The 24125-nt window shown below is 39.2% G+C and overlaps 1 protein-coding gene across 2 annotated transcripts in view; it reads right to left on the bottom strand.

Moving 5' to 3' along the window:
- The window catches only part of TBC1D5 (TBC1 domain family member 5), a 320822-nt gene that overhangs the window by 11705 nt on the left and 284992 nt on the right, over window positions 1-24125 (bottom strand). For both annotated transcript variants that reach the window (XM_054193612.1, XM_054193613.1), the window contains exon 20: window positions 16200-16299. In XM_054193612.1, coding sequence (XP_054049587.1) covers window positions 16200-16299 — 100 coding nt within the window. The remainder of the gene's footprint in view (window positions 1-16199; window positions 16300-24125) is intronic.

Raw genomic sequence — 24125 nt, 5'->3', positions numbered from 1 at the left:
TGAGCCCAAATCCTTAGTGACACTCATTTGGGAACAATGCTTTGCTGCTCATTAATATCTGTATCCCAGGTGCTTCAAAATTAGAGCTTTGTACTGTTAATCCACACCTGCGTTGCATTTGTTTGTTTTTAAAAACATCCTACATGTCCAGGGCCCAAACCAGTGAAAAGCCAAAACTGTTGTCACAGTTTTGCTGACCTTTTGCTGACAAGGACAAATATGGTGATGCTGCCAACACAACATGAAGTTTCAAGTAAAAGCATTGAGCAATTTGGTGTAAGTTTTGTGTTTACAGAATAAATAACAAAAGAATGAGATGTGGGAGATTGGACAAGAAGAAAGATTACTAAAAGTAGAGAGGTGGATTTAAAACCCACATATAAACACAGAAGTTTGAAATTGCGTGGGGGCCAGGAATCAGTAATGGGTATGAACGAAGGATGGAAAGGGCAAAGAGGAGAAAGGATCCAAGCCTAATCATTAAACGAACCGCTAAGGAAGCAAGCTCAAAAGCAGAAGGAATAAAAGAGGCTGGAGCCATGAAAGACAATAGATGACAAGAGTCCATGAAAGGTGGTGTCATCGAGGTCAGGAGCAACAGCGGGGGCTGGATAACTCAGCTTTGTGTTAGCAGCCTATCTGAACACGGAGATCCATGTTTACATTATGTAGCACTCATTATTTACCATATTACAGAGGCAGTGTCCTGCGGCAATGAAGACAAACGCAGTACAATTGAACAATGTGTAGCATAAATCTTCCATCAGAAAGGCACTGCATTATGAAGCATAGAAATAATATAAAACTAGATCTTTCCACAAATATGTAGCATCATGAATTGAGAGAAAGCATAATTAATTAAACATTTTATTTGCTTTTTTACATTTTACATCTAAATTGTCTTGTCTCTCAATTCGGTAAATAAAAGTTATTAACATTTACTTATAAAATAGTACTTTAGATTCAGATTTCCACTGTTTAACAAAAAATGCATGATCTCCTACTTTTAAAAGTTTCAGAACTTGAAACATCAGAAGTCCAAAGTCTTCACAGGCAGGAAAGCAATGCTTAATCACAGACAGCATCACTGAATTCAATTGTCTTTTCCATTTCTCAGCATTAGAAAGAAAAGCATTTCTATAGTGTTTGACATCCCCAATCTAAATGAATCCCAACATTAAAAAACTAAGATATGCACATTGACTAAGCAGATGGACCAAGGAATTAATTCATAACAAAGCTCCAAGCTGCTGAAGACCAAATGAGGGAAAACTAAAAAATCAGGAAAATAAGCGTGAGAGAACAAAAGCTGAAAGGCATTCCACATGATGTGGAAACAATCTACTATTATTTCTGTTCTTTAGAGATGTTTTATAAGTCAGTATTTCAAAAAAATGGAAAAGAATCTATCATCACTATAAAAACGAGCTGTAATTGTGTTTGAAGAGCCAGTACACTGAGAAATTTCTAAGAACTTATGAATGGAACAATGATAGTTAGCCCACAGTAAAAATCAATAAAAATGTTCATATCATCACATATTTACTTCAGTAAGATTAATACCAGATTTTAATATTAGTTTCACAGAAAAAAAAGATTAAAAGAGAAAAAGTTGGAAACATGGCAAAGTTTTGTAATACTGAACTGTTGGATTTCTCACAATTTCTTTCAATTTACAGTATCTTTAAAGTACAGTATGACATATGTCTTGGATATATAGGATCTACTATTTTTGATCAATTAAAATCACTAAAGTATATTTTGAAAAAATTTCCATTCTGAGTTTGCTCTAAGGCACAATTTTGGACTCAAAGAGCACACTTCCACTTAATCCAGAAAAATGCCCCAAGATGCAAATCATTGTAATTGGACACTTTCTTCCCCCAGTAAGTAACATCTGTGATATAATGTCATGAACTGAGATGTCTTTCTCTAGTACAAGTCTTAGTGGCCTTCTATAATGAAGAGACTACATCAGTGGACAAGGGAAGAGCTACAGATGTCATCTATCTGGACTTCTGTAAGGCCTTTGACACGGTCCCCCACAAAATCCTTCACTCTAAATTGGAGAGACATAGATTTGATGGGTGCAGTTGGGGGATGAGGAATTGGTTGGACATCCAGAGTGTGGCGGTCAACGCTCATTGTCCAGATGGAAATCGGTGACAAGTGGTGTCCCTCAGGGGTCCGTACTGGGACCAGTACTGTTTGATATCTTCACCACTGACATAGACAGGGGGATCGAGTGCACCCTCAGCAAGTTTGCAGACAACACCAAGCTGAGTGGCACCAAGGATGCCACCCAGAGGGACCCGGACAAGCTCGAGAAGTGGGCCCATGTGAATCTCATGAGGTTCAACAAGGCCAAGTGCAAGGTCCTGGACCTGGGTCGGGGCAATCCCTGGTATCAATACAGGCTGAAATACACAGGGATGGGGGGATGAATGGATTAAGCGCAGCCCTGAGGAGAAGGACTTGGGGGTACTGGTGGATGAGAAGCTGGACATGAGCTGACAATGTGCACTTGCAGCCCAGGTGGCCAACTGTATCCTGGGCTGCATAAAAAGAGCATGGCCAGCAGGTCGAGGGAGGTGATTCTGCCCCTCTACTCCGCTCTCATGAGACCCCACCTGGAGTTTGTGTCCAGCTCTGGAGTGCCCAACATAAGAAGGACATGGACGTGTTGGAGCGAGTCCAGAGGAGGGCTACGAAGACGATCAGAGGGCTGGAGCACCTCTGCTATGAAGGCAGGCTGAGTGAGTTGGGGTTTTAAATGGTAATGTTTTTGGTAATGGTAATGTTTTTCAACTAAAAGAGCGTAGATTTAGACTAGATATAAAGAAGAATTTTTTTATGATGAGGGTGGTGAAACACTGGAACAGGTTGTCCAGAGAGGTGGGAGACGCCCCATACCTGGAAACATTCAAGGTCAGGTTCGACAGGACTCTGAACAACCTGATCTAGTTGAAGATGTCCCTGCTCATGGCACAGGGGTTGGACTAGATGATCTTTAAAGGTCCCTTCCAACCCAAACTATTCTATGATTCTATGATTCCATGATAGCATATTGCTCGCTGAAGGACTTTTACATCAAGTAATTGTTCTTCCTTCATAGGAGATATTACTATATTTTGAGAGATATGTTTTGTGTATATAAACGAAATGGCCATATATTGATTTTTTCCTTATCTGATACTCTATATCAGTACCTCACAGCTTTAATTAACATAATTTTATAAAATAACAAACATCTTTTTGAAATGCAGATATCAATTTGGAACCGAAAACAAACATTGATACAATGAATCAAAAAAACTGATTATGTGATTTCTACATTACTTAAAACCAAGTCCAGTTTGAGTATATGCTATAAATATCTATCTCATTGGGATAGTTGTTGTCATTCAAAAGTAAACAAAATCCTATGGTACTTAGAAGACTAAGACTAAGGTCAAATATTTCTGGCTACATTTTTTTTTTCCCCTTCAGCAAGATTTCATTTAGCTGATGCGAAATGTTTTCTGCAGAAAAACAAAATACTTCTCTTTCAGTGAAGTTCTTGCCAGAGGAAAACAAAAGTTAATCTTGCAACCCATCACCTGGTGGTCAGAGCAGTGCACTGAGATGTAGGAGATCCCAGACAGACACTTTACATGATCTGGATTTCTTTCAACATAGCACAAATAAACCTCACACAGCTTCACAAAATGAACTGTCATACCCTAACTGTACTCTAGACCAAGCCTCAGAAATACCGGAGCTATAAAATCAGCTGTTCTCTTCAGAAGTCAGCAATACTACCCCTTATTACAGCTGCCCTTGAAGAAGACTCATAACTTAAGGGATGCCTTTTATGTAATTGACTAGAATTAATTTTGTGTAGTTATTGTCAAATGAGCAGATTCATTTAAGTTTGATAGATACTAGACCAGTAAATCAATAACTATTTGCTTAGCGAGACTGTGATCAGCTGCCCGATATACTTTAAAGCCAACTATAACTACAGAGGAACAATACGTAGATGATTGCATTTCTCTTTTTCTTTTCTACAAAGTATAGAGAAACAATGTATCTAGCAGTGATTTGGGTAGAAACAGGCTAGTTGAAACAGATGAAGATTTAACATGAAATGTACTTTCCATTTCTTGCTCTTACAGTTATCCTAAATTGTAAATAAGCTCGCATGCAAACTCACTGCACTGATTTTTTAAAAAAATCAGGATTTCTATTTCCTCTCTCTAATTTCTAAAATTTAAACTGAAGATATGCTATCATCCTCTGTACAAAGATGAAAGAGGAAAATAATCCACAGCAGCTCCTAGCAGGAAAATTAGAGAAGGCTTATGCTCTTTGATGACTGAACTGCTACATATTGCATGATGGTGTGTGCAGTCACTGCTAAGTTCCGTAGCCAGGGAAAGGGGCTGTTCAGAAACTATTAAGACTTACGGACCAAATTTCCTCTCTGAATGTGGAAAAGCTGGGATGCTTGGCCTAATTTTTTTAGATGCTTATTAAGCAAACCAACTTTCACGGAAAATTTTGCATGCATTTAACACAGATTCTGCAAGAAACCCACTCAGAGCGATGACAGGTAGTGGCATTATTGGGAAAACCAGTCTGTCACAGACAAGGTCCTCTCAGGCATCCCTTCATGCCCATCCATCTAGAAGACTGACCTGCACCTCTTCCCTTCCACCAGGGAAGTGGCAGATAGGCAGAGCTACAGCCCTGTGGGCCGAAGGCACAACGCGGACTTAACTTTATACTGACACAAAATCAGACAGATGTGGAGAAAACTGAACCCGGGGATAACTTTAACGCCCTTGTTCTCTTAGGTTCTTTGTTTTCTCCTGTACCGCTGCCTTTTTGCAGCGCATCTCTCTCCTAATGATTTCTATTTTAAGCCAGTCGCTGTGGGGCCTTCCCAGGAAAATGGCTCCTGCTGAGAGGAGCTAACTCGAAACAGCTGCAAGCTTTATTATGAACGCTACCTTTCTGCTACTAGTTCCTGATCAATGATTTCTGAACAATCAACAGTGCCAGAATGAGAAAACAGATTGTCAGGCCACACCTGGAGTACTGTGTTCAGTTTTGGTCCACGCTATATAAAAAAGATAGGGACAGGCTGGAGAGGGTCCAGAGGAGGGCCAGCAAGACGATCAAGGGACTGGGAAGCCTGCCATATGAGGAAAGGCTGAGAGAACTGGGTTTGTTTTGGCTTGAGAAAAGAAGGCTTAGGAGACACTTTATCACCATGTTCCAGTATTTAAAGGGTGGCTACAAAGAAAATGAAGACACCCTTTTTCCAAGGAGTCACATGGAAATGACAATGGGTAATGGATGTAAGTTACTCCTAGGGAGATCCCAATTGGACACAAGAGGAAAATTTTTCACACTGAGAACAATCAGCCATTGGAATAATCTCCCCAGGGAAGCGTTGGATTCCCCAACATTGGACACTTTCAAGATTCAGATGGACAAGATGCTGGGCCATCTTGTGTAGACCGTGCTTTTGCCAAGAAGGGTTGGGCCAGATAATCCTTGAGGTCCCTTCCAACCCGGTATTCTCTGATTCTGTGATGCTGCAATGGATCACAGACATTACACCTTAAAATTGCCATGGTTGTGCAAAAGATAGTTATTGTAGATCATGTAGAAATTTCTAAAATGTACTGTTTTCTACTTGTATGGCTGAACTCATTAAAACTGTTCCTGATTTTACAAGCAGAATGATTTACTCAAATACTGTTGTGGTAAATGCTACATAAAAACCTGGATAGACTGAGAGTTTTGAAAGCAACCATCCATAAATGCCCAAAATTCTATTTAAAACATTCTTAAGGGATTTTCTATGATGCATGTCATATATGGTATAAATGACAACAAACTGTGAAAGCTGTTTTTAACGCTTTCTATGAGATCATTTTCACCAATAGAGAATTATGTTTCTCAACCTGTGTTAATAAATAATTCTGAATATATCACCGTGTATTTTTCTTTAATTGATCACTGTTTAGAGTTCTCCTTATCTGTATGAAAATCACTGTTGCAGTTTTCAGTTTCTACTGTGCCGTCAACCCAATTGCTTACGGTGAGGACTTACAGAAACAATTAAGAATACAAATTATTTCATTCCAGTTAGCTTTAGTGTTTGACCTCTGTGGAGAAACTCGTGTGGTGTTGAAGCATTATGCATCTGGTTATTTCTGTGTCTAAGATAAGTACACCCTGTTGCATTTTATGCTCTTTTCCACCGTAAAGGCTTTCTTATAAAGGGCTACTGTTGCATACTTTATTCTTGAAAGATTGAGTGTCAAAGAATGTAGCGTAACTCCTCAGACAACTTCTACATTTTAGACCAGGTACATCAACATTAAATTGTTTAAATATTTACCTGGGTAATTTATATTAGATAACCATAACCGAATAACTTGTATTGAGGGTGTGTGTTGATTTCAATATGTGCAAGTTTTGCCTATGTAAACAGCAATATACTGGACAATTATTGGTTAAAATATTGCATGCAAAAGGTTAGTTTACATTTCTCAATTAAAAAACATCAACAGTTTTCTGTGCTACGAAGCTGGTGAAATTGTGCTGCCATTCAGAAAAAAGGGATGTTGCAACTTACTTCAGATTAAAATCTACAGAGTACCCATGACTTAAGTCTTGGGTAGCTTTTGTCTCTTCTGAGGTAAACTGAGCATCCGTGAAGGCAGTTGATAGTGACAGGAGATAACATATATATCCAATGCATGTTACTAATCAAACCATTGTGGCTGCTGCTCAGTAAATAGAATGCTTCCTACAGCTATTCCAGCCTGTAAGAAAAGTTAAAGCATCAAAATTAAAGACTACTCTTTATGAGGAAGGAATATGCAGTTTGAAACAAGCTGTGGTGGGTTGACCCTGGCTGGATGCCAGGTGCCCAGCAAAGCTGCTCTATCACTCCCCTCCTCAACTGGACAGGGGAGAGAAAATATAACGAAAGGCTCGTGGGTTGAGATAAGGACAGGGAGATCACTCACCAATTACTGTCACGGGCAAAACAGACTTGACTTGAGGAAATGAGTTTAATTTATTACCAATCAAATCAGACTAGAGTAATGAGAATTAAACCCAAATCTTAAAAACATCTTCCCTCACCCTTCCCTTCTTTCCAGGCTCAACTTCACTCCCAATTTCTCTACCTCCTACCCCCGAGCAGTGCCGGGGGAGGAGGAATGGGGGTTGTGGTCAGTTCATCACGCATTGTCTCTGTTGCTCTTTGCCAGGCAAACCCAATACATGCGCACTTTCAGTTTTCAAGTAGCATACACAAAGAAAGTATGGATCCTGACTTCAATTATAGGCTTTTTCGGTTCTCTTTAAGGATAGAGGTTGATATAGCAAAGGCACTTACTTGAAGCACCATCTTCAGGAGGCAGGGAAGAAGGAATGGGAGTGATTTATAACCTCACTGTATCATTCAAACTATTTTGTATTAATTACTTACATGCATTGCATAACTTTTTTTTGGTAATTTTTTTTGAGACTTTTATGATTATTACAATTACCCTGTAGTTATTTCTTCATTTTAGAAATCTCAGTCTATTAACTGTATTCTCTCTGTTCATTACAAACTTTTGTTTCCAACCTATGCATTTCTGTAACAGAAGAACATAGAATCATAGGATGGTTCGGGTTGGAAGGGACCTTAAAGATCATCTAGTTCCAACCCCCCTGCCATGGACAGGGACACCTCCCACTAGACCAGGCTGCTCAAAGCCCCATCCAGCCTGGCCTTAAAAACTTCCAGGGATGGGGCATCCACAACTTCTCTGGGCAACGTGTTCCAGTGTCTCACCACCCTCATGGTGAAGAACTTCTTCCTAACGTCCAATCTGAATTGACTAGTCTCAGACATGCCACAAGGAGATGGGGCAGTACTCCTAACATCAGTGTTTTGCTAATAAAGACTTCTTTAAGTATCCGTGGAGTGTATTTGGGTTTTGTGTAAGATGACTGCAATTTCTGTTTTATTGCCCGAGAAGCCTGGGGTCAGAAATGAATGAATGTGCTTAGTGGAAGAGACTGTGATTTACACTAGCTTTGACTTAAACTAGCAAAAAAAAAAAAAAGATATTGTGAGTCCTGAGATATATTTGTATCACTTATTCAGAAGTCCTTAGGACTGGATTACTGACAGTAGAGCTGGATTTGTGCCTGGATAATAACTGAAAAGCAAGTCACCCAAGCCATGAAGTGTGGTTACGTTGACATCAATAAAAATAATTAGAAATGCATGTTAAAGGAAAGCCATTTTCCTGTTTGCCTTATTTTTTTCCCTGCACTTCTGAATGTCTTGCACAGATTGGACATATATACTGATTTTCTGTTTGCTACCTTGATATAGTTTTGAGTCATGCTGCTGCACTGTTCTGAAGATGGGGACTTTTCCACGTCACCTGGTCCATCTACCTACTTCAGCGAAAACAGTTGTCTGGGATCATTCATTCAAGTTGCTCTGTGCCCTTCCTATAAAGATGCCGTGTATTCTGAACATGATGGATGACCATGAGAGGCTCAACAAAGTGTGAAGAGTGAAAGAAATGTATCATATATGCTCCTGCTCACCTGGTTGGTTTCAACATAGCTATAATGATTTAAATTAAAGGTGGATCCTGAACAACGTAATAATATGCAAACCAGCAACTATGGTAAGGTTCAGCTATAATAATGCCAAAGACCTTTACAAAAATAATGGGAAAATAATTCAGTCATGCCAGAATTTAGCTTCTGCCAAGGTTTTCTTCCTCTAAAGCTGACATCAGAAGAGAAACCAATGCCTAAGAGATGCTGGGAAGGAGAGGGTGGATTGTCAGGGGCCGTCAGCAGTAGGGAGATGTTCAGCACACAAATGGAAGGAAGCAAGAGGCCAATGGAAGTAAATATTGTGACAGGAATTCACTGAAAGTTGCAGGGAAAGCTGTTTATTAGTTAACAATGGCGCATGTAAAATTCATTATTTTAATCTCCTTTTCATCCAGACTACTGGAATGAAAATGTCTGTAGGTGCCTACCACAGTTGGACTTTCAGGACTAGCACATTTGTTGTAGAAAGAAAGCAGCTCTCTCTCAGTTGAACGGTGTGTTTTTGACCTTAAGAGTTACCCTCAAGGGACAAAAAAGTGGTTAAAATTCATGGGGTATGAAGAATTACACTTTTATTCTTCCTACATACATATATATATATACACCATAACCAGAAGTGAGAGTCTGAAAGACATGCTTTACAACAAATATTTGTTTCCCGGTAACCATTCCCGTGTTCAGTTTAATAAATTTGTTAATGATGTTCTTTATTTACAAGGTGTTTTTATAGGTTATTTTACATTGTTATCCTTAACCAAAGGAGCAGTCCCCTTAGACTCACGGGGCTGTGTTTGATGTGGCCTTTTTTACTTACAGCATTTCTAATCACACTGGGTTTATAAACTATGTATTATTTTATTTATGTCCCAAGCATGAGAGAACTCATTTAATGCACTTGCTTTCCCAACAAATCCTAAAGTATTTCATTTCAAGCCAGGGCAGCAGAATAATTTCCATTCCATTTTATCCTTACAAAAATGTCATAACCTTTCATCTCATCACATGATACATAAAACAAGAATTCAGTACTATCTCGCATACAGTTTACAAGTACTGCATCCAGATCTATATTGGGGCAATATATCAGCCCCTAAATAGTGAGCAATTAAGTCAATTTTCTCCTCTCCCTCCCGCACTGCAAATGATCTTTATAATGAAATGCATCCTTGCAACAATTGCATTGACTGTTAAAAGAGGGATGGATGAAGTCAGTCTAATTAAGCCTTTAAAGGTGCTATTGCACACAATAACTAAAATTTTACTAGCAACTATATCCTGTAAGTATTTACTCCTCTATTTTTATATTTTTCCTTCCTTGTTCATGGCGTTTGCAATAATTGCAGTGAAAGGGTGGGTTTGAACCGTGTTTAATAAGTCTTCCAAATAATATTTGTCTGGGAGATGTCAGGCAGCATAAGTGTAACAATCTCATGACTGCCAGCATTGCCAGATGGCTGTGGCAGGGACACGTCCTGTGATCCCATCCAAAAAACTAGCTTTCATTTTTTTTGTTACTGTGATGCCATAACTTCTGGGCATTTTGTAAATAAGTAGAGTTATCTACAGGCTACCTACGAAAGCCAAGAGCTGGCATGTCATTCCAGTGTCAGAATGCTGGTGGTGTGCAGAAGAATGGGGGATGAAAACTTCACCTTCCCACATCTTTTCCATAATCCACGCTGGAAGGGCAGAGAGGTACTGGAATACTAGTGAAGGGCATAGCAACATACTACAGACAGCAGAAGTCACATTAGAAAATGCTCCATAAGGACAACCCAACCAGCCCTGTACGGGTAGCTCAGAGAAGGATTTATTTGCTTTGGCTTAATGCAGCCAGTACACTTAAGCATGAACTTACTAGATGCGGGTCAGAGCCGAGAGGTTTTTGTGAAGTTGCCTCCAAGACAAGAAGTGATTTAAAAACCTGGATATTGAGCAGCGTATGTCTGAGACCCACCTGAGTGTCTCTCTAGCAGCTGGGTCAAGTTTAGCAGTACCAGTATGAAGATGAATTTAATAAAACCAGGCAGATTTGTGTTTCTTCTGTATAATTGGGTACCTTTGCACATATTTCTAGGGTGCTGTGCAGAACCCTGTGAGCTAACTCTTTGCAGAGCTGGTATCAGTCCGCAGGGCTTATTAGCTGAGGCTCTATGCTGTGAGAAAGCAGCTAAATTGCTTCTGAATCTCAGCTAGCTGGGGAAGCAACCTTCTGCATTTACATAGTGCTGCCCTTAAGCGAAAGCAAGTGTGGAATGACCTTAGTTTCTCTACTTTCATAACCTGATAAATTGCCCATCAGAAAAGAATAGTTTCTATATAAAGATCCCCATATCCAAGTTAATACTGAACCAATGTTCCTTTAAATTGCCTCTTGTGAAAAGGACTTCCTGTACTACACGTGTAATGATTTGGTAAACTCTCACATGCTTGGAGGTCTGAAACTGGGTCTCTCTTGGAAACAAATGGGAAGTTCTTCTGTCTCAGAGAACAGTGATGGATTGGTTCCTGTCCCTTTTAAACAGACGACATTTTAAAATTCAGCACTTTTCTCTCTGGAACAAAACTGGCAACCTCATAAACATCCTTCACAATCTCTCATATTAGTACTTGCCTATGGAGGACTGATACTTGTCTAGGGTTTTGATTTACTTTTTGTTAAGAGGCTGTGCTTTAATCCTGTGCCAGTGCCGACATGTTCCAAACCCTAAAGACATTAAACCAGAAGATGGTGTCAGATGGCAGTGTCATTAACTGGTGTCACTTGAACTGCCATTTAACAGCGCTGTGTTGGTTTGAGCCTGGGACATAATGAAGCTTTGCTCTTTGACACCCTCCAGATTGACTTCATGGAGGACTAACACCTCCAACTCATTTCCATGTCAAATGTGAAGGATGAGTAAGAAGCTTTCCAGCAGATACCGTGGGGCCCTTTGAGCGATGTTTGGCAGTGTGTCTCTTAAACAAATTATTCATGATCTGCTCTAAGACATCAGACAGAGGTCACATTTACCAGGGAAAATATTCTTCTGAATGCACTTGCTAGCTTGATGCTTTTCTTCCCACATAGTGGAAGAAGGGCGGAAACAATCAAAATTCTTCAAGAAGTAAATAACGTTATGACAGGTTATAATATTGTAATACTTAACTGGTGTATTACGGCTTTCTGAACCATTGAGCCTTGAGGTATTTATGTGCACTAACAGAAAAGTGCCTCACAGAAAGAAAAATGCTGAAGAGCATTACCATAATACAGAATGCACCAGGGACAATATTATTTCCTGAAAAAGCCCAGTGTATGTGAAAAGTAACATCCAGAAAATGTAGCTGTGATGATTTTGGAGCAGTAATAGCTATGGCAACTATACTTTTTCAGAATCAGCTGAGCAATATTCTGCATTTATATTGCGAACACAGCCGCAGGACAGGCTTACGAGATTGAATGTATCTTCATTTCATTAATGGTAAAATTGAACACAGAATTTTTTTTTTTTTTTGAAAGCTATGACATGCTTGTGAAAAAGGGTGGGAAGAGAAGTAAAATCAGCTTTCCTGTCTGGCCATTTTACGTATAAAAATTTCAACATTCGTCCTTGGAGGGACTAAAAGGCATTCTACCTTAGCAGTTCTTCAATGGTTACAGGAGAGGGGGAAGAAAAGTAAAGCTCTTTCTAATGCACAGCCCTAAGAAGGAGACAAAGGTCCCAGAATGACTTTCCTCCATTTTCATCATCAAAAACCTATTTCTAATTTCTACACATAGCTCTAAGTAGCAATACTTCGGAACCATCATTCATCCCCATGGTAACATCCCTTGATATTATAAGCAGTTAATTATGTCGTTGCTGTGTGGTACACTGTGTGGTTTATTTACGGAAGGAGATAAACATTTAATGAAAGCATCTTTGAATATATGAACAAAATAAAAACTGCTGTTCCATCCCTCTGGTCTTTCCTCATGCTCCATGCAAAGGAAATGCAGCATTAGCAGATATCTGCTGAAACCTATAGAAATACAACCTTCTTGGTAAAGAAATGTGATATCATTATATGGCAAAGAGAGGAATCCTGCCCAAGTTTTTAACTAAACAAACTTATTTCCTTAAAAGATATCATATAAAAATATACATGGTATAATTTGATTTGATATAAATAGATTATAAATTACTAGAGATTCAAACCAGAATAGATGATTTGACGGTTATTTTGTTCATTTCTGAGCTACAACACGTGACATCTCTGTCATGAAGTAACTGCCCCTGACCGTCATCAGGATCCCCCTTGTAGGGGAAAGAACCTGAGAAAAGACAGGCAAAAAATCCTGAATTGTTTCACTGGAAACTACAAAAAAAGCATTCTACAATTGTTTGACGTGCTAATTTATAGAGCCAATTAAATAACTCTGTGGTGAACAGTCACTGGATATGCATTTTTATAAGCTTGAATTAATATTGTTTTGTTAAAAAGTGACCTGCAAATATAAGGCAGTCAATACAGGAAAAAAGAATATTGGTTGAATAATAATGTCTGAAAAAAATGTTTAAAATATCAGTCTAAAAAAAAAAAAGTGCTTTTTTTTTTCTTTTAAATAAGAATCTTAAACCTTATACAATTTAAAAGGCAGGTCTTAGACTAAAGACTGACTTGTTGGTAATTCTTTAAAATGTTGTCTAACTCCTTTGTTAAAGGAATTAGTTCTGGAAGGGTCGTCAAATTTTACATATCAGTATGTTCTTATCAATAATTCAGACAACTATTAGATGTATGATGGCTAAGTCTTCTGTTAGAGTAGTAGAAGAAAACGGAGTACATTGCAGAATTACCTGAATTATTCAGCTAAAAAGCCAAATGAAAAGAAGTGAATTTTACTATAATCAAATGCAAAGAACACACCTAGAAATAAACATTTCCTGATTTTACATACAGGATAAAATCCTCTGTTTAGAAAGCTGTGATTCACCGCATTTTAAAGGTCATAATGGATTATCACCTCAACATATCACTGTACCAAAGAGCACTAATGTGATGCTGCATTAAAAATGTTTAAAAGGAGGAATGCCACATGAGAGTAGCGAGATGACCTTCCCTTTGCTAAGTAACCACATTGCTAAGCCCAGTGCTGGTACAGCATATCCTGATATGATTAACCCACTTCAAAAGGCGTATGAAAACCCTGAAGAATTCAAAGGAAGACCACAGAAATGATTAGATCTAAAAGGCAACCCCTATAAAATGCATCTGAAAGTGTTGTACCTAGCAAAGAGAGTGCAGAGAGATTGCTTAATCACTGTGTATAGGTAAATTAAATGAGGATTTTCAACCTTGCTATCAAGAATGCTACAAGAGCTAAAAGCTGTGTGATGAAGTCAGAAAAATTCTGCCTCCCAGGAAGAAGTAACATCCTTGAAGTTAAGTGTCCTGACAGATTACAAGAGGAGTGATATAACTCATCGTTAGCTTTCTGTGGTCTCTGAAATGAAGCAATTAAGTAGGAGATACCTGGGGGAGAATCAGACTGGGTGCAGTAGCAGCCCCTGCTAACTTTTCCCTTAACCCAGAAATGACCAGATACGCTCTGCGTTTTATTTTGCTGCCATTCCCTGAAGCCCTGAGCAGTGGATGGACACTGGAGATAATCCTCAGCAGGAGTTCGGGGATGCTATAAAGAATCCGTTTTCTTGGACAGCTTGCTGGAATGTTCACCAGGATGAACGTTATAGACAGATTTCAGGTCAGAAAGGATTTCGCACAGGTCAGACCAGCAAGAATCCTGGTGGGGTTTTTTATCTGCCTTCCCGCGGATCGCGTGCTGGCTGATTTGGGGATACCTAACCTCATCAGTTTGCTACAAGCGCAGAAGCTGTGAAGGCTGGTGGTATCTCAGTCTCTCTTATGCTCTGTTTATCGGGCATAACCGTTAATCTCTATAGGATTTAAACACATTAGTGTAACCCAAATTTACAAAGTTAATAGCCCATGATGTTGACAAGACTTGCAGGAATATTGTGAAGAAGTACAGGGAGCAGGACTTAGAAAAAACTAGGCTGGAAGGCTGTGAAGGCGCTGCAGGGGTGCCACGATGCACCTGGTGCACCCCTGCGGCCAAAGCTGTACAGGGGATGGCTTTCCCTGTCCTGCGAGGGTAACAAACCGCTCCACGATGCTCTCAGGAGACTACTGGCCCGAAGTGTTTTTGTTTCTAATGTAATTAGGAAAAAGAATTTAACACTGGGATATTATCACAAATCTTTTGCTTTCATTTCATGGATACAGTGCCGAAAGGCAGACTACTTCAAGTGTCCTTGTCTGGGCTTATTCTGATCTCTAGTCCAGAGCCATAGCTGGTGAAATGCTTATGCTTGTACTTGAACTGATGCCCTTGCTAAACACTCCTCGTCTTCTTTCCTAACGGAAAGAGACTTCAGCTCTTCTTCTTGACACAGTAATCTTTCCCCCATCATTTCAGCAGGTAATAATTTATCCCTTATCTCATCATTGCTCATGTACCCTCAAAGAAGCAATACAATACATCAGACTAAAGCTGTTGGGGTTAGAGGTTTACACTTGGCTTTTGAAGGCTGTGATTCCAAACTTTCAAATAACACAATATTTATAGCTTTTCCTAGGCTCATAACAGTGGCTGCTAAAACACTCGCGTAAAAGAATATGAAAATACAAGTATAATATGGCTTTCACATCTGATCTTTTTGACCTGGCAAACTTAGATATCATATACTTAGTTTTACCCACTGAAATATTCAACTTTAATTTATTTTGCTTAGATTTTGCAGGCTATAAATAAACTGTAAAGTTATTGCAGTTGTGCCCTGATTTCTTAACAGCAGTGCTTTTTCACATAACTAAATATACTAACTTTTGGAGTTCAGTTCAACACAGTTTAAAAATGCAAAGCATAGCTAAGCATATTTACACCTGAATTGATTGAAGCTTTTTGTTTACTTTCTCTGATTTGTCTTGGCAATACGTAAGTTGAATTTTAGATTGGAGTCTTTGCTGATTCTGGTCCCAATGTATTGACTTCTATCTTACTATATTTCTCCTGGTTTGAGCAAAATATTACAAACTAGTCGGCCTATAGTAACACATTTTTACATACGGAAGGTGATCAACATAGGTTGTGAAGATGCTACATTTAATGAAAGCATACGAATTTTATACAGCTGTCACTGCACTCATCGAGTATCATTCTGGGACGAGCAAACGAACTTAAGAGAGTGTACGCTCACATGCTGTGAGCTCCAGCGTGTCTCTTACAATACAAGAAATCTCAGGAACAGACAAAGAGCATCTGTGCCAAAATGCATCTACACTTTTTTTTAGTATCACCAGTGGCTATCATATTCCCAAGTTTAAAAGTATGACAGTATAAAGATGCAGTGGTTGGCAGCATCTGATAGAACAACTGGGTACGTCAATTCCATCTTCTTCATGGCGTCTAAAAGAATATGCACTGTACTACATAAATATTATTTTAGTTCTAATACATACATGAAAAGAGCCTTTGCAAAGATTTACAGGTTAATACGGGGTACTACACTTACCGAGATGTGTGTTCATCATCTTCGCGCAATATTTGCACATGGCTTCCAAGTCGTTTAGTTGCCCTTGTAGAAATGAAATCTGGGCCTCCAATTCCTCCTCCTGCAATTAAGAGGTTATTAGCATTAAAACCCACCTTTTTATGATACACAGTAAAATTGGGAAGCTAACCCTTGACATGCTTAGACATCTTCTAATTTTTCCTTTGCCTTTGCTCTTGAGAAAATTTTGGAAATGAAAAGAATCACGTTCCAACAGTATTTATCAAAAGACTTTTAAATTCTTTTATAATTTCATGGAAATAGGGTTTGGTTTTAATGTTTCAGTGTTTATTAATACTAGCCTTTTACCTTCTAAAGAGTTTAATAAAAATCTGCTACATTGATCCAAAAAGGGTTAACAAGTCGTATTTCTTTTAAAGATTAGCTACCTGGTTTAGCTTGTGCAAACGTGGTACCACAGCAATGGCTGAAAAAACTCACCAAATGAGAAAAATTCTCGTTTCTGGCAGAGTAATTTCCACAGCTATTCCTTTGAAACCTCAGAAAAATTTTATTTTTTTATTTCAAGGCATATATTTCATGAGACCTAATGCCATACCTCAAGGATGCATTGCTGCCATATAATTTGGCGTATTTATTTGTGTAGCACATCACGCTCTATTTGTATAAGAAAACCGCCCAGCCAACTGCAATTCCACACAGCGTCTTACGTAATATTTAAGGGAAAACTATTCTCAGCTCACATAGTGTAAAGTGGATACTCTAAATTATTAAGTTATTTTAATAAATGGGCATCAAGTGTAATGTAAAATATGAATTTAAAAAAAAGGATTATTGATTTTAAGGCCCAGGAGAAGCATTATTATCTAGCCACATGCCCCATATAAGCAATGGGAACTACCTCAACTAAGAATTTCTCTTTGAAGTCCTTTCTTTTCCAGTTTACATATGCATCCAGTCTCGGCTTTGAAGACCATACTGCAGAGAAAGTTCACCACTCCTTTATTAAAACTCCTTTAAAGGAATTAGTACTGTCACATACAGTATTGAGCAGTTTTTTGTTTGTTTAATTATCCAATTGAATTCAAGCAGATAAAGGCAGAGTAACTTTTTAGCCCTGTGTTTTTCTTAGGAGTTTTGCAGTTCTTTCATACTCATGTTTGATGGAGATTGCTGAACATTACAGTACGAATTACATTTCAAATGAAAAAAATACAAAACTGATCAGCAAGAATAAAGAAAATGAATCAATCATGATTTAAAGGTACAAGTGATCTTAATCTCCATCAGAAACTGAGTCAGAGCCAAGCAAAGGAAACTTTGCACTAACATAGCATATATCCAAAAGCAATTGATAAATAAATTTAACTGTAGCATTTTGCAAGATCCACCAATATCACTTTCCCTACACACTTTAACCTCACACTTACAATCTACAGACATTAAACATTTTTTTCTTTGATATTTCCTTAAATTAATACACCCTCACCTTACTTTACTCAATTTTATACTTTGACTGCTTAAGCCTCAAAGGGATTGATTTTATATTGCCAATTTATAGCTGCTGAAAGAGTAATCTCTTTCAAAGCCTGCAGTTCCGTCACAGTTTATACAAGCCTATCTGCATTCCTATTTCTATTCAAGAAATGTTGCTGCAGAAGACCTTTTCCTAACACATGCAGCTAGTGACTGCAAGAAACAACCTACCATAAAGTTTAAATTGCCAGTGCACTGCAAGTGCAGCTGGAAGATAGGGGCAGGTGACAATATCTGAGTATTTTACCATAAAAGTAACATAATCAAATTCTAAAATCATTAGCCAGTAATTGAAATCCAGTTTATCTCCTACAACTGAATAAGCAAATTTAACTTCTGGTAATAAATATTTCTATGTTTCCAAGACTGTTTTTTTTTTCTTATTCATGGATCAGAACAGCAGTAAATTGATTTTAAAATGCTTTTGGACACCTCTATCCACTTGGGCAGATTCTGAAACGGAACTTTTCAGCCATACAACAGTACCTTTTCGTTTGGCAAGGGAGACTGGTGCTGAGTAAACTACATCCACCGTTCTTTCAGCTGGTTAGGATTCAGCATGGGCATCAGAAAAGTTCAGCAGACCCATCACTCACAAAGGAGGGTGCCGTGGCCAGGAACTCACAGACAGTGCAAGAGGTTTCCTGCCAAGTGAGAACTCTTGCACAAAGCTGAATGAACACACTTGGGGTTCCTGACTTATCTGGCACCCTCAGGAAGGGCACCAAGGAGCGCTGCCAGTGGGATGTGCAAATGAGCAAGACAGTTCACTTGGCACTTGACACATGAGAGACCTGGATGTGCTGTCTGCATACGACGACAACACCCAAATGGTGATGACTTGCTACCAGACATAACCAAAACCTGCCCCTGCTGTCACCGGCAGTGCTGTGGCAACCTCTGTGCAGATGGACCCCTGCGGGTGATGTCCCTGGAGGAAGGTTTGCTCTGCTGTAGTTGCCGCAGCAGCAGGTGAGGAGCTGCAAGAAGAGGCAAGTGTGTTTTATTGAATTAGCGGTGATAAACTGGTGATTGAGAGGATCTTTCAAGGTATAAAAGCTTATGCAACAGACAGGGAAGGTGCAACCAAGGCAAGACACAGTGAGAAGAAGATGGAAAGTGGAAGTTGTGGATGCCCCATCCCTGGAAGTGTTCAAGGCCAGGCTGGATGGGGCTTTGAGCAGCCTGGTGTGGTGGAAGGTGTCCCTGCCCATGTCAGGCGGGGTTGGAACTACATGAACCTTAAGGACCCTTCCAACCTAAACCGTTCTACGATGCTATGGAAGCTTGTGAATTCTGGCAGCAGGAGGGCTGTCCAGTAGCAGCTCCCTCAGAGGAAGAATCCAGATTGGACACCATAACAGAACACAACCGAGCGAAAGCGATGAGTGACAGTGAGTGGTTGGTGACTCTCTTACAGCCAAACCCATTGACCAGGGAGGTTTCTTGCTTGCATGGAGCCTCAATTTGTGGTGTTGCCAAAAGACTGGGGTCACCTAATGTTCTGACTTCTTTTCTGCTTATTCAATGCATACACCAATGACATAGTGATGTGAAACCATTCCAGTTCAAAAGTGACTGTTGGGCTCCTAAGCAAGGGTGAAGGGGACAGGAATCCTGGTGGTGTTTCTCCTTAATTCTATGGCAAAAGGGAAAAGCCAGCAGATGTATCCTATATATTTGGTGGCACTATCTGGGCTTCAGTTATTTTGCTTGTGGCACCCAATTTGATGAGAAAAGACAACTTATAGAATAGGTCTACCTGGCAAAGAGAGGGAAGAACAACTTTGTGAATAGACTTGCTAATCTAATGGGGAGGACTTTGTCTGTCACTGAACAGAGACCTAACCCAGAAATACATGAGAAAGCAGCACACAAGGTATGCAGAAGGTCCACTTGGCAGAGTAAGGAGCTTCTTAATGAACTAAAATGGGAAAAGCACACATGGAGATGGAAATGATGGAAACAGAGAGCAAATGTGGAAACAATGACAGGAAACAAAGGACAAGCACACAATCATTGTTTGGGCACAGGAACAAAACTAGAAAGGATAAAACTCATGTGGACCTAAAATTAATGGGGGACATTAAAGGGTAACAAGAAGGAATTTTACAAGTATGAGCCACAAGAGGAAGTTCAAAGAAAATGTAGGTCTATTGCTTACTAGGGGAGATAAGATAATGACAGATGACACAGAAAAGACTACAGAACTCAATACCATTTTTTGCTTCTTGCTTTTTAGGCCAAGTCTGCTCCCAGACCTCTGCATGCACAATTTGGGAAGGAGAGGGATGGCTAAAAGTGTGTGTGTGGGGGCAATAGGTTGGTGAATACCTGAGGAAGCAGCATGTGTTCAAATACATGGGACCACATGGGATACACCCGTGGGTGCTGAAAAAGCTGATGATGTGATTGCAACACCACTAGCTATCATCCATAAAAAATCACTGCTATTACAGGACATCCTTGGTGACTGGAGAAACATTAATTTTACATCCTTATTAAAGAAAAGTGAGAATGAGGATCTAAGAAACTAGATGATGGCTGGCCTCACCTTAGTCCTTGGAAAAATCGTGGAGCATGTCCTCTTGGAATCAATTTCCAACATGTAAAGGACAAGACAATAATCAAGAAAAGTCAACAAGGATTTACCAAGAGCAAATCGTGCCTTCCCAATCTGGTTGCCCGCTATGATGAAATGATGGGCCATGCAGATGAAGGGAGAGGAGTGAATGCAATATATTTTTGCTTTAGTTATGCTTTTGATGTTTATTTTCAAAAGCATCATCGTTTATAATATGAGAAAGTAAGGACTGAATGAAAGGATTGTAGGTGGACTGAAAATTGGTCAGACCCCAAGCTCAAATAGTAGAGTCAATGGCTTGATGTCCAGTTGGGTGGCTGGAAATGTGCACAGTAACCAATGGACTGCTATGGAGATACTGCTCAGTGTCTTCATCAACAGCCCGTATGAGCAGACAGAATGTACACTCAGTAGATTTTCAGATGATGCAAAATGGGGAGACATGACTGCTGTGCTGACTGGTAGAACTTCAATTCAGAAACACTATGAGACACTGGAAGCCCAGGCAAAAGAAACCTTTTTGTAGGTCTCTGTTTTAGAAGCTTCAATAAGTGCAAAAATTCTGCAGCTGGGGAGAAAAACCCCAATGCATCAGCACAGGCAAGGAAGGAACTTGCTATTTGTCAGGCCTGCTGAAAATGATCTGGAGGCTACAGTGGCTGCTGAGTTGAATATGAACTAACAAAGTGCTCTCATCATGAATAGTTTAAACAGTGCACTGGGCTACATACAGGAGGAATGTGGTCAGCAGATCCAGGAAAGTCATTACCCGCCTCTACTCAGTGCTCATGAGCCCTCACCTTGAATAATGTTTTAGGCTCCATTTCGAGAAGGATGTTGAGAAACTGGAGAGGGTCCAGTGCAGGGCTACTATGATGGTTACCAGTCTAGAGGAGAGGCTGAGGAAGCTTGTTTATTTTGGTGAAGAGGAAGCTAAGGGGAATCTGCTGGGAGCCTGCAACTATATGGAGCCACAAAGAATCAAACTCTTCCCAGCAGTAACAGATGATACAGAAGGGACCATGGCCAAAAAATTGCCCCTCAGAAGGTTCAAATTGTCCATTAGGAAAATATTCATCAGAAGAACAGTGCAACACTGGAAGAGGTTTCTCATAGAAGTTTCTCTTCAAAGTCACTGACCTGATCCAATGTTAGCTGCTTCAAGTAGCAGCTTCAGCAGGGGTCACTTCTAAACAACATTTCTAAGACTAATCTTTTCACAGTATCTTCTTAAATTTGTTCTGCAGATTATGAATGTTTTAATGTTTTGTAAAGTTAAGCAGCAAAATCACAAAGTCCCTCATAAAAAAACCAACATTTTTTTTCCAGTGTTCTAAAGTAATAGTCTTTAGCAGTAATAGACGAAACAGCTGATTTATCGCCAGTTCTGTGCGGATGCTCTCGATTCTTGTCCAGACAGTATTCACTGAGCTTTTCGCTAACTGCCAACTTTTATGTTTCATTGTGCAGAGGCAGTGAGTACCCTGGATACCATTTTTATTTTGTGTACAAATAGCAGTGCTGCTTTGATCCCTCTTATGCATGAACAGAGACTTATAAATTCTTGGAACAGACTAAATGCAAGTCAAGAGAAAAACATTATGGTTTCTGCTTCCTTGAGAAACCGACCTTTCAGCTGATCTGACACACACACTAACAGAAACATGTGAACAGTGATTCAAACTCATTCAGCTACTGCTCTCAAGGGTTAACCAGCTGACCACAAACCAAAAATCAATCATTTAAATAACTACCCAAAATAAAAAATCAATGTCAACTACCAAAGAACATGTCCTATAAAGCCTATAAGCTCAACATTTTCTAATATTGGGAGCTGCATTATGAGGAAGAAAACCAAATCAAACACCAGGGAGACCAAGACGTGCAAATTTAATGATGCAGTCTTGCAGAAAACCAACTTAACAATACTTTCTGAAAATTTCATCACAGCATCCTCAAAAAACTTTTTCACACCTTCAACATTTCACATGATGTAGAGCCTTCCAGATGATTAGTAACATCCTGAAGTGAGTATGAGAATGAAAAGGAAGTAGATTATTTGCGCTGCAACATTGATTTACATTTCACTACCAATGTAAAGCAGGCTAGTATTTATGTTTCCAGTCAAAGCAAGACTCTATTTGAGTACCTCCATATACACATCTCCAACTCGTTTCCTTCTTGTGGCAAGACTGAATTTCCAAAAAAACCTGACTTATATTTATGTTTCTCATATTCATCTTTCTTCTTTTCCACACCCAGAACTTTGCTTACATTGTTACATTTCCTTTTTTCTTTTGCCATGAAAGCTAATTCCTTTATGATTAATTATTTGCCATTTCTTTGCTATTTTTTCCCCATTCTATACAGTTTTGGTGCTCTCCATTTGTCCAAAGTTCGCTCTTCCCTTTTTATCACCTTTCCTTTCATCGATCTTCTCACCTTTACAAAGACAGCTATGGAAATAAATTTTTTATACCCTTCCTTCTCTCCTGAGCTTATAATGAGATCAGCAATGCCTCTACCATACCCCGTTTTTCATCAAATTTTACTGTTTCAGAAAAACAGCTGTGACTAACTGAAAGTGGTCAGCACCTTCGAGAACACATTACAGAAAGTTTTACAGTTTTGACATTGGAATCCTACCCTTTTACAGCTCTTCACTTTACAAGTTGCAATAAGGCTTGCGGACAGGGGTAAGGGCACTGAATTTAGCATCCCACACAAGCCAAGGTCTGACAAAATAGAGTTTTGGCAGAAGCCATTCTTTCTCAACCTTGTTTTTATCAGTTTAAACAAGTTTTCTCCCAAATACACGACGTGTAGCTTAACACAGAAGTATAAGGGCTGCAAAACAGGGAATATGAATGTACAAAATCAGGGCTCTAACGTCTTTCTTTCACACTAACATTTAGTTTTCAGTCCTACTGTTCAGGAAATGGAAGAAAAATTGTATTTTTGTCTGTTTTACTCATGTAGAAGCTCAAGGAAGAGTAAACTCTGTTGTCAAAGGCTTACAAAAACATATGTCCAAATATACAAAATATACAAATATACAAAATGTACAAATAGCAGTGCTTCTTTGATCCCTCTTATGCATGAACAGAGACTTATAAATTTTTGGAACAGACTAAATGCAAGTCAAGAGAAAAACATTATGGTTTCTGCTTCCTTGAGAAACCGACCTTTCAGCTGACCTGACACACACACTAACAGAAACATGTGAACAGTGATTCAAACTCATTCAGCTACTGCTCTCAAGGGTTAACCAGCTGACCACAAACCAAAAATCAATCATTTAAATAACTACCCAAAATAAAAAAATCAATGTTTTTGATTTAGCCAAAAATTTATTTATTTAGCCAAAAAAAAAAAATATATATACAAAAATATATTTCGTTCACGAACACTTAGAATGGCAAAACTCCATTCATCTTAAAGCTGAATCCTTCTGGATATGAATTAACTTGGCAGCACCACCAAGTGTTAAGTGCAGGAGAAAAGCAAGTACCTTCAAAGTGAAGAGCCTTTGAAGGTATTTAAGATGTTTAAGCAATAATGCTGCAGCTAAAAACATAACACAAAATGTGACAGAAGTGTGTTGAAAGCACAGCCCAGTCTTCCTGGTATCGCGTCTGATGCTGCTCAATGATGGGCTGGGTAAAGCGTAAAGAAAAAAGTATGTCATGATCTAAAGATGTAATGGTATTGCCCAGAATACCCTCCCAGGCTACACAGATGTGCTGATCAGGGATATCTAGAACTAGTGGTGGAGTTTTTTTGTAGTTAATAGCCCTTGGACTTTT

Source organism: Rissa tridactyla, chromosome 2 (genome assembly GCF_028500815.1).
Source record: "Rissa tridactyla isolate bRisTri1 chromosome 2, bRisTri1.patW.cur.20221130, whole genome shotgun sequence".
Classification (NCBI taxonomy): Eukaryota; Metazoa; Chordata; class Aves; order Charadriiformes; family Laridae; genus Rissa; species Rissa tridactyla.
Note: the sequence above shows the minus strand (reverse complement) of the source record. Positions and strands in the feature narration are given on the sequence as shown.